We start from the raw sequence: 12487 nt of genomic DNA, 5'->3' as shown, positions 1-12487 counted from the left end.
AGAAAGGAAAGGGAAGAGAAAGAAAGCGAGGCGGAATAGTGGGAGGAAAGGAGAAAGTGAGGGAGAAAGCGAAATAAAGCTGGCGGATATGAACAAACAGGAGGGAAAGAAAATGGTAAATAACTTCGAAAGGGAGGAGGAGAGAGAGGATGGAAGTAAGAAATGAAGAGAAAGGGGCAGGAGAGAAGCAAGCAAGGCAGATGATGAAAGAAGAGAAAGGAAAGGATAAAAAATATGATTAGGTAGATTAAAAGATATAGAAAAGAAAAGTACGAAAACAAGATATATCTATGGAGGAGTGAGAAATGGAGAGATGGGTGGAGGGGGACGGAAATTAGGAAGTGATGAAGAGCAGCAGGCGAGAGAGAGAGAGAGAGAGAGAGAGAGAGAGAGAGAGAAGATGGCACAAGAACTCGAATGATAGAGAGAGGTGGCGAGTGAGGATTAGGAGGGGGAAGAAACACGGAGGAGAGGTGAGAGAAAATGAAATAAGGAGAGAGAGCGTACGGGAAGAGGGAGGTTTAAAAGAGGGGAGGGAAAGGTACGGAGAGATTAGGTAAGTGTGAAGGAGAGGTACGGAGATGGAGAGGGGGAGGAAAGAAAAAAAAAATAAGTAGAAGAGAGGAGGGAGGAGGAGGGACGGAGGGGAGAGGAAGGATGGGGGGGCGAGGTGAGGACAAAGAGGGGAAATATGGAGATGAAAGGAAGGAGGGGGGAAAGTTAGAGAGAGAGGGGAGAGAGGGAAGAGAGACAGGGAGTTGGGCGAAGGAAGGGAAGGAGGAGGGAGGTGGGTTAAGAGGTCGACAGACTGAGACAGAAACAGGGAGGGAGGAAAAGTGACAAGTGAAAGGTGGCAAACGAGAGAGAGAGAGAGAGAGAGAGAGAGAGAGAGAGAGAGAGAGAGAGAGAGAGAGAGAGAGAGAGAGAGAGAGGAGGGGGAGGCGAGGGTGAGAGGTCGGGAGATGGAGACAGAGACAAGGAAGGAGGAGTGGTGGAGGGAGGGAGGGGAGGTATATAAATGAGGATGAGGGAGGGAGGGAGCAGTGTATTCAGTAGCGTGGTTTTGGAGAAGCCGGCACCATGGTAGGTGACGGGACACTGCGTAACATCCATCCACACCCTCCACATCCCTCACCACCCACACCCACCTCAACCCTCATCATCCACCACCACCCACACCACACAGCCCCCACCACCCACACCATCACAGCCCTCACCACCCACACCATCACAGCCCCCACCACCCACACCATCACAGCCCCCACCACCCATCATCATCATACTCCTCACCTGCCCATCATCACATCCCACACCAGCGCAACATCACACACCTGTCTTCACCACTCTAAAGCACCGTCTCATATTCTCTCATAAGCTTACACAAGAGGTTAGCTATTAACCCCTTCACTACGAGGCGTCTCTCCCCATCCCTCCACCATCACATATCCGCCTTAACCATTCTATAAGCATCTTGCTTCATATCCTCACATAAACAACAACATAGAGCCTCCTGTAAGCCTCTTCACTGCAAGGCGCCTCTGTTAAGAAGAGAAAATATCGTCGGACGATATTAAGAAAAAAAAATCAACTGACATCATGGTGCAGAAGTTACTGGAGATATATATCATTTATCCCTTTAACAGGAGGTCCTTCATTAAAAGAAAAAAAAGTCGTCGGTGGTACCTAAAATACAGATCAGTCCTGGTACTGAACGTGTTAAATGCATAGTGGTGTACCTGCACCCCAGCTAACTTTCCTCCGTAAACCACACTGTGACAACACACTACATATTATACCTCTACTGTACTCTGTCCACTTTAACTAGACCGAAGCCTGCCCTTAATACTGAGCTGTAATATGAGATGAACACTAACATACGGCGCTGGTCATTACGAAATACTGTGAAAAATATACAGAGCCAAAGTATTGCCACTCAGCTACGGGAAGAGAATTGCAAAAGGACGAAGATCTCCGCTTTGTTAAGGTGGCGACCTATAAATTTGTTAGTGGTGGGTGAAGCTCCTCTTTGATGTACACAAAGAATGCGACAGGCTCAACAGCTGCAAAATTTGTTCCTGCCAAAAAAGGGTTACAAAAGTTAGGACCTATATTCAAGACCCGGTCGGGATGCCAAGTAACAACATACTTCATAAATCAACTGACGACATAATTAAACCAGGAAGATATGCGGATTAAAGGAGAATAATATGTCAAACCATGTAATGAACACGCACTGCTTGCCCTATACCGTGAACGACACAGTCACATACCTGATGAACTATCTCCACCGTCAGCTAGTTTTGCAATTTCTGAATTAGAGGAGGGACCTGTTATTCTTCTATAGCTTTTTCGAAGATTAATAAAATCGACGATTGGTATGCAAGAAAGATGTAATTGCACTACACCTTTCGTAACGGGAAGCCCCTCAAAGATACCGAACAACCCATCATAGGCCATTATAATCGGCTGTGCGACGACAGTAATAAAACCATTCAGTCGTGGCAGTGAAGGTAATAGCTAGTGTATACTTAATAATCAGAAATGATACACTTAAAAAGCAAAGTTTCTTTCAAAGATCTAGTGAATACATGGCGGATAAATCGAACCATCGGACATACAAATTATCTTAATTCAGAGTTTGGATGTGTCTCGGTAGCTTTTAATACACAACGGACACAACTAGAAAGATGAATCCCTGTCTTGCCACCAAGAAACATCATTTGGTGTTGCAAGAGAGGAAGCAGGAGAAACGATACTGACCAAGCCTCTGCCACACAGGACCTACAAGACAAAGCTCCGCGGACAAGGCAACCCGTGTTTCATGTGTATCACTAACCATGAGAGGAGAAGTGTTTAATATTCTTTTGACCATTGTAATTTCATATTATCCAGTATTCACTCAACCAATATACCATCTGTTATTACCATATTATTTTCATCTGATTAAAGCCATTTAGTATGTTCACTTTCGTGTATTTGTAATATCAAGATAGACGCAGAGTGAAGTGTAAGATAAGGTGGATGATGTGAGGAGGTGCGCAATATAAGGCAGGGCTGTGCTGAGTATGAGGCAGGGCTGTGCTGAGTATGAGGCAGGGTGAGGAGTATGAGGTAAAGTGTGAAGTGTGTGAGGTACAGTACTGTGTGAAGTATGTTGGAAGGAGTAGAATGTGACGCAGAGTGATGGGTAGGGTGTTCAGAGGTGTGCAGTATGAAGCAGAATTACGGAGAGTATGAGGATAGAAATGTAATGTGATGCAGGGTGTACGATTTAAGAAGGTATGTGCTGTGAGGCAGGGTGTGAGGAGTGGTACAGTGAGCGAAAGGAAGACGGGGAGAGTGAGAAAATGTAAAGTGTTGAGTGGAGAGGAAATGAAGTCGCTGATCCAAGGTACCGTCCGTGGAGCGAGAGCCAGGGTAGGAAGTGTTATCAATGACGGGTGGAGAGGGGTAGTCACGGACGCAACTGCTTTCCACTTCGCCTGCTTCGCACTAAAGGCATGTCCGTCATTTTCCCCCCTGACGCAACTTATCAGACATCATCTATGGGCAAAGAAACACCAAGCCTATCTCAACTACATGGCTATTAACCACCAGAGGAATGTTAGAAGCAGAAAAGGAGAAACATTAGGCGAATTTTTGTCCGGGACTGTATGTGACGCGAGAGGCATGACATCAAACGGTATATGGTGAGACTATGGAATGTGCAGTGATTTGTAACAGGGACGCCCCTATAAAATGACCTTTATAGAGTAAAATGAAGCTGGACACAGACATAAATGGACAGATGATGGAAGGGAATGTAAAATGCTGTGGTAGGATACGTGGAATGGAAAGTAAACGGCAACTTGAAGCATGTGAAGTTCAGTGAAACGTGTACACACACATGCACACTCCACCTGCCTCTTGACGGGCCTGCCTCTCTCATTACACACACACACACACACACACACACACTCACATTATATTATATTATATATATATATATATATATATATATATATATATATATATATATATATATATATATATGAGAGAGATGGGGGGGAGGAGAGGGAGCCGTAAAGAGGCAAGTGAAGAGGGTAAAATGTGGAATGGTGGGATAAAAAGTGGTGTGTGTATGTGTGTGTGTGTGTGTGTGTGTGTGTGGCGGGGTGGTGGATGGCGACCAAATATTCCTTAATAAATCCTGACTCACCCCCCTGGCGGCCTCCCACCGAACTATGTCCCGCCCGCCTCCTCCGCCCACCTATCACCTTTTTATTCACGTGTATTTCGGTAACTGCGTACTTACAGGCGTTAAAATGAATGAGTGATGGTGTGTGTGTGTGTGTGTGTGTGTGTGTGTGTGTGTGTGTGTGTGTTTTAATGCTCTTTGGAATGAATGTACTGTATGTTTAAATGTATGTGTATAAATTTTCCTTAAAGAGAAAGTGTAAGAATGTACGCATATATTTATGTTGATCAGGCATGTGCGTGTGTGTGTGGATTAGTTTCTGGAAATTAATAAATGTATCGTATACGTACGGTATATGTTTATGAAACGTGTATACAAATACGTGCCTAATAATGCTCCCAGAAATGAATTTGTCTTCAACAGTTCCTTGAAATGGATGAATACATATATTCTGTGGAATCTGCTTTAAATATGACTGTATTCTGGTAATAACTACATAAAGGTTTTAAACCGAACGAATGATGAATGTGTATATTAATGTGGGCATTAATGTTCCTCGAAATGAATGTAGGATTCCATTAAGGTTCATTAAAATGGATACTTATTTACAAATGAATATTAATTCCCATCTCCAGTTTTACCTAACACCCCTTTCTTTACGCATATTTCAATGTGTACAGGATACTTACAGTACATGCGTTAAAATGTGTGAAGGTCTCTCTCTCTCTATGTATCCACTCCAACCAGGTTCATTTACCCAATAGTTAATACTGCTGCTCTTACCTGAATATTTTATTCAACTGAACAGAATCCTAGTGACGAAGGGGCTAATGAATGCTATACTTAACTCCTTCTGTGCGACAGGTCTTTTCTAACTTAATAAAATTGTTAATTAGCAGCAAAAATAAACTATCAATAACGTCTTCGGTTTGAAATGGTTAACGATCCTATCACCTGTTTTTTATGTATCTGGTAACCGCGTACTTATGACGTGTGTGTGTGTGTGTGTGTGTGTGTGTGTGTGTGTGTGTGTGTGTGTGTGTTGGTTGGTTATATGGGCATATTACTGCTCCACGAGTGAAGGTATGTTTGTAAATATGTTTTACTATAAAAACGTACGTATACCTGTATGTGCAATAATGTTCCACGAAACGAATGGATGATAATGTATCAGCGCTGTTTGTTATCAGTGTTCTGCGATTATATATATATATATATATATATATATATATATATATATATATATATATATATAAAGTGATTAATGTTTACCTGAATATATACACTAGTATGTATACAGTATAACAGGGATGGCACTTTTAGCAAGTGTCACTGAAAGAATATATTCACTATGTTTCCCAGTCGGTGAAATGTACTGAGATAGTTTTAACCCTACAAGTGGCAATGGTTACATTTAAGTCTAATAAAACCGTAGCTAGAGTTAAATACCAAAGACCTAAGAGGCCGATGACTGGGGAAAAGTTACGACACATAACTTGCTTTTACACACGCTATACATTGAAGTGAAATGTGTGTGTTCTTGCAATATTACAACCATCACCCTGACAAAGTGACTTCATCTGTCTTAGCAGGAGCAAGCACTGACAGACGCGAAGGGACAGGAGGTTGACAGATATATGACTGCAGAATTTAACACTCCATTAGAAAATAATGTATAGTCCACACATACACAGAGACAGAAGATATTCAATGAGACATATTTGACGGGAAAATTAACACGCCATCAGAGGACACAGAGATCATACAGACATACATTAATACAGAGCAAAGGGCACACAGCAGGCAAAGACTAGGCACAACACTGAACCGCAGACAGACAACAGACGGACTAAAAATGGAACCAAATGCATTAGATGTAGAAAAAAGGCGAAACGAAACCAAATTCAGACATAACCAGAAGTACTTGAAAAAAACGTGGCAGACTTGAAAAGGACACAACAGACAGGAAGAAAACAGGTGAAAGACAAGACGCTGACAGTCACGAAGGCAAACAGATGAAAGATGACAGGAAGAAGACAAATTACAAAAATTCAGGGGGAAGAAAGACCAAAATGATAGATTTGCGAAGCCTGGAAAAAAAAAAAAAAAAAAAACTGGACGCTGCTAAACAAAAGAATATGGAGAAACGATAAGATCAGAAGACAGATGACACGGGAAAGCACACAGGGCGACCGAAGGAGGATATACGAACGACATGGATTCACGAGGAAGACATACGAAGCCAGACATGGGGAGAGAAGACAGACGAAAGCAGATAAGACAAACGAAAGAGCACAGGAGGAAAGACGGATGTAAATAAGAGGAAGACACACGAAAGCAGATATGGGGAAGATATACGAATGCAGATGGGTGGAAGACAGATGAAAGCAGACGGGAATAAAACAGACAAGGGCAGACACGAGGAAACAGACAAAAGTATACAGGAAGAGGACAGACAAGCGCAGATTGGCAGAAAGTAGGCGAAAACAAAGAAGGCTTACAGACGAAAACAGAAGACGAATAAGGCGGGAAAAACAAAAAAGACCCAAAACAGACCCAGAGATGGACCCATACAGAAGCGCTACACAAAGACAGACAGACAGACAAAAACAGAACCAGACAAAGACCTAAAACAGCTGGAGAAAGACAGGAAAAGCAGATGGAACAGAAACACAAGGCAACATCAACTGAAAGACAGAAACAGAACTTGACACACTGAGAGGAGCAAAACTAGACAGACAGAATTAACACAGAAAATGAGAAGCAGACAGAACCACACTTACAGATTCTGAACCCGACATACAGACACTGAATCAGAATCAGAATCATACATAACCAAACTGAAAAACAATCAAACAAAAAAGTTGAACAGAACTCGCCAAAAATACACAGACAACCCAATCCTGACAAAACTTCAAACTGAACATGCACAGACAGACAACTTCAGGCCAAATCATACACAGACAGACAAGCAAAACCAGAGAGAGAGAGAGACGGAACCAGACAGACAGACACACAGAAGCAGAACCAGACAGAGACTTGGGATGGGGGTGGAAAGAGAGGGGGGTAGGGGGGTGGTGGGGGGTTGGCGCCACCTTCGTGTTGCCAACCTCGGGAAACTTTAAGACATTTTTCCCTCCCTCCATCGCAAGAAGTGGAGGGGAGGAGGAGGACGGGTGGAGGAGAGGAGAGGAGAGAAAAGGGAGGGAGGATGAGGGGGTGATGATGGAGGAGGAGCGGTGGTGTGTGTGTGTGTGTGTGTGTGTGTGTGTGTGTGTGTGTGTGTGTGTGTGTGTGTGTGTGTGTGTGTGTGTGTGTGTGTGTGTGAGAGAGAGAGAGAGAGAGAGATTGGGGCTGCGGAAGAAAATGTAACTAACACTCATATTATTCTAGCTGCTTCACTTGTTATTGTTCATAAATTAGTAAGAGCAGTTGTTTTTGTTTTTGTTAACTGCGTGGGTGGTGCGTGCAACAAACATCCGCCCATCTCTCCACCCACCCACCCATCCCTTGATATGCCACTTGTCACTGCATCAACCCCCCATCCCCCACACACACAGACCACCCACACACCCATATACATTCATACATATTTAAGTATGTACATGCAAAGGAAATGAGAGAGAAAAACAAGGAAAGTGGAGGAAACTGGAAGCAGAGCGGAGAGAAGGGGAGGAAAACTGAAGGTACTGTACGAAAGGCGTGGAAACTGACAAGAAGAAAAATGGATAAGGAGAAATAGGGATAATGAGATGATGGTGGTGGTATTATATATATATATATATATATATATATATATATATATATATATATATATATAAATTCTGTGTGTGTGTGTGTGTGTGTGTGTGTGTGTGTGTGTATGAGAGAGAGAGAGAGAGAGAGAGAGAGAGAGAGAGAGAGAGAGAGAGGGGGGGGGAGGAAGAGAGGCCGATGGGGGAGACGAAAAACTCGGAAGGGGGAGGGGATAGAAATGAAGTGGGGAAGGTGAAGATGGGATGGGGAGGGGATACGTTGGAAGGGGAGAAAAGAGTGAGAAGGTATGGGAGGAGGAAGGCGGGGAGGGCAGAAGGGAGGGGCGTGGGGAGGAAAGGCGGGATGAGAAGGAGGGAGGGAGAGAGAGTTAGAGGGGTGGAGGAAAGGTGAGAGGAGAGGAATCTTGACACGGAACGAGCCAGGTGAACTTCCTCCACCTATTTCCGCCGGGAGGTGGAGGCAAGGACGGAGGAAGGGAGGGTGGAGGGAAGAAGAGTGGGTTGAGGCAATGACGGAAGAAGTAAGGGTGGAGGGACGGAAGGAATAAGGGACGACGAGGAGGTGAGGAAAAGGAGGAATGGAAATGGAAGGTGGAAGGATGGAGGGCAGGAGGAGGGACGTGGAAGGAAGAGAGGAAGAAACTGATGAAATGGATGGGAGGAACATGGGGAATGAAGGAGAGTGGTGAGGAAAGAGAGACGAAGAAAAGAGACATGCAATGGGAATGAGAATGTGAAGAGGAAGAAAGTGAAGGAAAGGAAGGAGAGACAGGAGGAAGAATGGGAGGAAGGAATGGGGAGACAAAATTTTGAGAGAATATCAAGTAAAAGGATGATGAATGGAGGAAGAGGCAGAAGGAAGGTGACTGACGTGAATGCTAATGAAAGAGGGAAAGGAGTTCAAAAAAGACGCGACGGCAGATAAAACAAGAGGAGATGGAAGCAGGAGGGTGAGAGGATGGAGGGAAGGTCAGAGGGAAATTTAATATTCTGGGAAGTACAAAGGAGTAAAGAAAAGCAAAAAAAAAAAAAGAAGTTACAACTAACAAATTTGTTTAATGAAATATACAAGGACAGGAAAACAGGAAGGGATGAGAAATGAAACACACACACACACACACACACACACACACACACACACACACACACACACCTAACCTACTAAAAACATACTCAGAAGAGGTGTAAGGAAAAAGGTGCCACTAGGATAAAGTAAGAAGAATGCCACTTGCCTGTGCCAATACGAAGGTACCTAATAAAGACAAGAAGGAGAAGGAGAGAGAGATAGATAGATAGATAGATAGATAGATAGATAGATAGAGAGAGAGAGAGAGAGTCCAACATACGAAGGAACAAGGAAGAGGGGGATGGGGAACAGATGCATAAGAGAAAGTGAGAGAGATTATTAGTAATTAGATACGAAAAATCAAGGAGAAAGTGAATGCGAAGGAATAGTGAAAAGCAAATTATTCGAATGAGGGCTGGTTTAACTATTCAATTCTGGCCTTATCACAAGAACCATATCCTGGTGTCAACTTGTCCCCCATTAACAATAGTAATAATAATAACTAATAATAATAATAATAATAATAATAATAATAAAATCAACCACCCAGTATCAACAGTGTTTATCTGATGCATATTTACCAGGATTTTGTTACGTTCATGGTCACAATTTACACCTAAAACATGCCTAACAATCCCCGTGTAAGTACCAAGCATGAAAAAAAAAAAAAAAAAAAACGAGTCAATATATTTATCTGAAATACAAATAACCAACAAGTAAAAATGAATACCTGATTATTAAGTACTGATTAACATACACTCTGCATGTCAAGGTACATCCATTGAAAAGAAAAAATAAATCCTAGTGCTAAAATACATACTTGAACCAAAGTTACGTCCCACGCTGATACACACATCTAAATGATAATCACAACAAGCACTCGCGCCGAATTTATACTTGATTAATTGATATACATTTCTAATTATTATCAACGAGGTGGGTAGGATCCAGAAACATGATACAAACCTCACAATACAAACCTGACAATAAAATGAAAAACACTTCAGACAAAATTAATACTTGGACCATAAAGTAATTCACTACTGTGGCCAAACTGTATTCCTGGACAATATTACACTCCTCTGGTCAAAATAGATAATACGGTTGATTGGCAAAACGTCAAAGCCTTCCTCTCATCATCTGGGTGGAGTGATTTAGTGCAGAGGGCAGAGACAGAGACGAGTCGAAAGAGAGATATATAAAAGTGAAAGGGGGAAACAGGAAAACATGAATTAGGCATATGGGTGAAGAAAGAGAAGGAAGGGGGGGGAGGCACAGAGAAAACAATATGGAAAAAAAAACAGCAATGTGGGTACAAAGGAGGGAGCAGTGTGGTAAATAAGAGAGTGGAAAGCGAGAGAGAAAAGAGTACTAGACTACGGTGAGAAAAGAAGTTTGAAAGCCCGTTTGGTGAGACCCAGCAACAGGAAAATTTTACTGGCCAGAATATATTGCTGTACCTATTGTATTGGCAGAAAGATATAAAAAAGTGTGTGTGTGTGTGTGTGTGTGTGTGTGTGTGTCAGAGAGAGAGAGAGAGGGAGAGGGAGAGAGAGAGGTGGGGGGGCAGGGGAGAAAGTAGTGTGGGGACGCAAGGCAAAGAGTAAAGAGATGGAGGGGGGGGGTAGAAGGCACCTGTCACCCTTCTTTACCTGTCATACACCCCCAATCTTCTCCAACCCGTCCCGTGCCTCCGCCCCATCCCATCCCCATCCCATATTGTGCCTCCGCCTCATCCCATCCCATTCCCCATCTCACACTGTGCCTCCGCCCTATGGCATCCCATTCCACATAATGTCCCCACTCCATCCCATCCCTCCATTATATCATACCTCCACCCTATCCCATCCCACATCCCACACTGTGACTCTGTCCCACGTCATCCTGTATCCCACATCGTGCTTCCATCCTGTCCCACACCATGTCTCTGCCCCACCTCCCCATCCCACATCGTGCCTCCCCCATCCCATACCGTGCCTCACCATGCCATCCCCCATCCTCCTCCCTCCCACATGGTGCATCCACCATCCCATCCCCCACTGTGCCTCCTCCATCCCATCCCACATCATCCCGCCTCCATCCCATCCCCCACACCACATCATGCCTTCCCATCTCATCCCCTATCCCACACTGTGCCGCCTCCACCCTATCCCCCATCCCACATTGTGCCGTCTCATCCCATCTCCCATTCCCATCGTGCCTACTCCATCCCATCCCCCACACCACATCATGCCTTCCCATCCCATCCCCGATTCCACATTGTTTCTCCACCATCCCATCCCCCATCCCATGTCGTGCCTTTCCACCCCATGTCCCATCCCACCTCCACAATCCTATTTCCCATACAACATCGTGCTTCCGCCATCCCATCCCAAATCGTGCCTTCCCCAATCCCATCCCACCTCACTTTGTGCTCCAACCTGTCTCCCATCCCACATCATGCCTCCCTCATCCCTCCCATTATGCTTCAACTCCACCCTCCATCGCTGACATGACCCGCTTCTGAATGCTTTAACACACGATCCACATCCCCCCCCCTCTCTCTCTCTCATTAGTTTCCTCCCTCCCACTCACAATATTCTCTTCATTCTTTCTTAATATAAATGGGGTTGCTGTGTACTCTTCACCTTCCTACTAACACATTTCTCCCTGTCCTCTCTCTCCTCCATTGCCAGTTTTACTTGCTTCTTCTGCATCTACATACCTTCACCTCTCTCTCTCTCTCTCTCTCTCTCTCTCTCTCTCTCTCACACACACACACACACACAACAGGAGAGAGCTCAGTGACTTATGAAGCAACATGGGCACAAAGCTCTTGCACAAACATAGCCTCCACCATTTAGCGGAGTGAGCACAAGACACAAGCATGCACCCAGTATAGCAGCAAAAAAAAAAAAAAAAAAGTGGGGTCGGAGACGGGCCTAGAGGAGCACTGCAGGATGAGCTAAACTTTTGGCAAACCTGCACACTCTCAGGACAACACACACTGGCTGCATAGTTCGCCTTATGGAGAGTATACCCTGTGTGTGTGTGTGTGTGTGTGTGTGTGTGTGTGTGTGTGTGTGTGTGTGTGTGTGTGTGTGTGTGTGTGTGTGTGTGTGTGTGTGTGTACTCCCAGACGCCTCAATCTCGTAATGGGTGGCCACAAACAAACCGCCTTCATGTCGCCCTGTCCAACGCCATTTCACTGCCCTACGCCCAGCTCACATACCCCCCTCTCATATATCTCACCACTCCATCCCTCCATCTCATCCTCGGCCTCCCTTTCCTTCACCCCCCTCCACCTCACTCGCATACTCTCTCCTCGTTAGTCTCTCACTCTCCATCCTCTCCACATGGCCAAATCACCTCAATGTCTTTCTCCTAACGCCTTCTATTACATTCACATCCACACCACAACGCTCCTTCACTTCACGTGTCAGTCTGTCTCTCCACGTAACTCCAAATGCTCCTCTCATATAACTCATTTCCACTGCTCTCACTCTTGTG

General features: G+C 44.4%; 2 protein-coding genes across 2 annotated transcripts in view; one reads left to right on the top strand and one right to left on the bottom strand.

Annotated features, from left to right (window-relative positions):
- Window positions 1-12487, bottom strand: part of LOC145415122 (glutaminase liver isoform, mitochondrial-like) — a 182229-nt gene that overhangs the window by 46687 nt on the left and 123055 nt on the right. The window lies entirely within an intron of this gene.
- The window catches only part of LOC145415126 (troponin C, isotype gamma-like), a 33266-nt gene continuing 21805 nt past the window's right edge, over window positions 1027-12487 (top strand). Inside the window, exon 1 of the mRNA XM_080284546.1 lies at window positions 1027-1083. Within this exon, the coding sequence (XP_080140672.1) occupies window positions 1081-1083 (3 nt within the window). The 5' untranslated portion in view covers window positions 1027-1080. The remainder of the gene's footprint in view (window positions 1084-12487) is intronic.

This window comes from Coenobita brevimanus, chromosome 101 (genome assembly GCF_032717465.1).
Source record: "Coenobita brevimanus isolate Jiangsu-jjx chromosome 101, ASM3271746v2, whole genome shotgun sequence".
NCBI classification, from domain to species: domain Eukaryota; kingdom Metazoa; phylum Arthropoda; class Malacostraca; order Decapoda; family Coenobitidae; genus Coenobita; species Coenobita brevimanus.
Note: the sequence above shows the minus strand (reverse complement) of the source record. Positions and strands in the feature narration are given on the sequence as shown.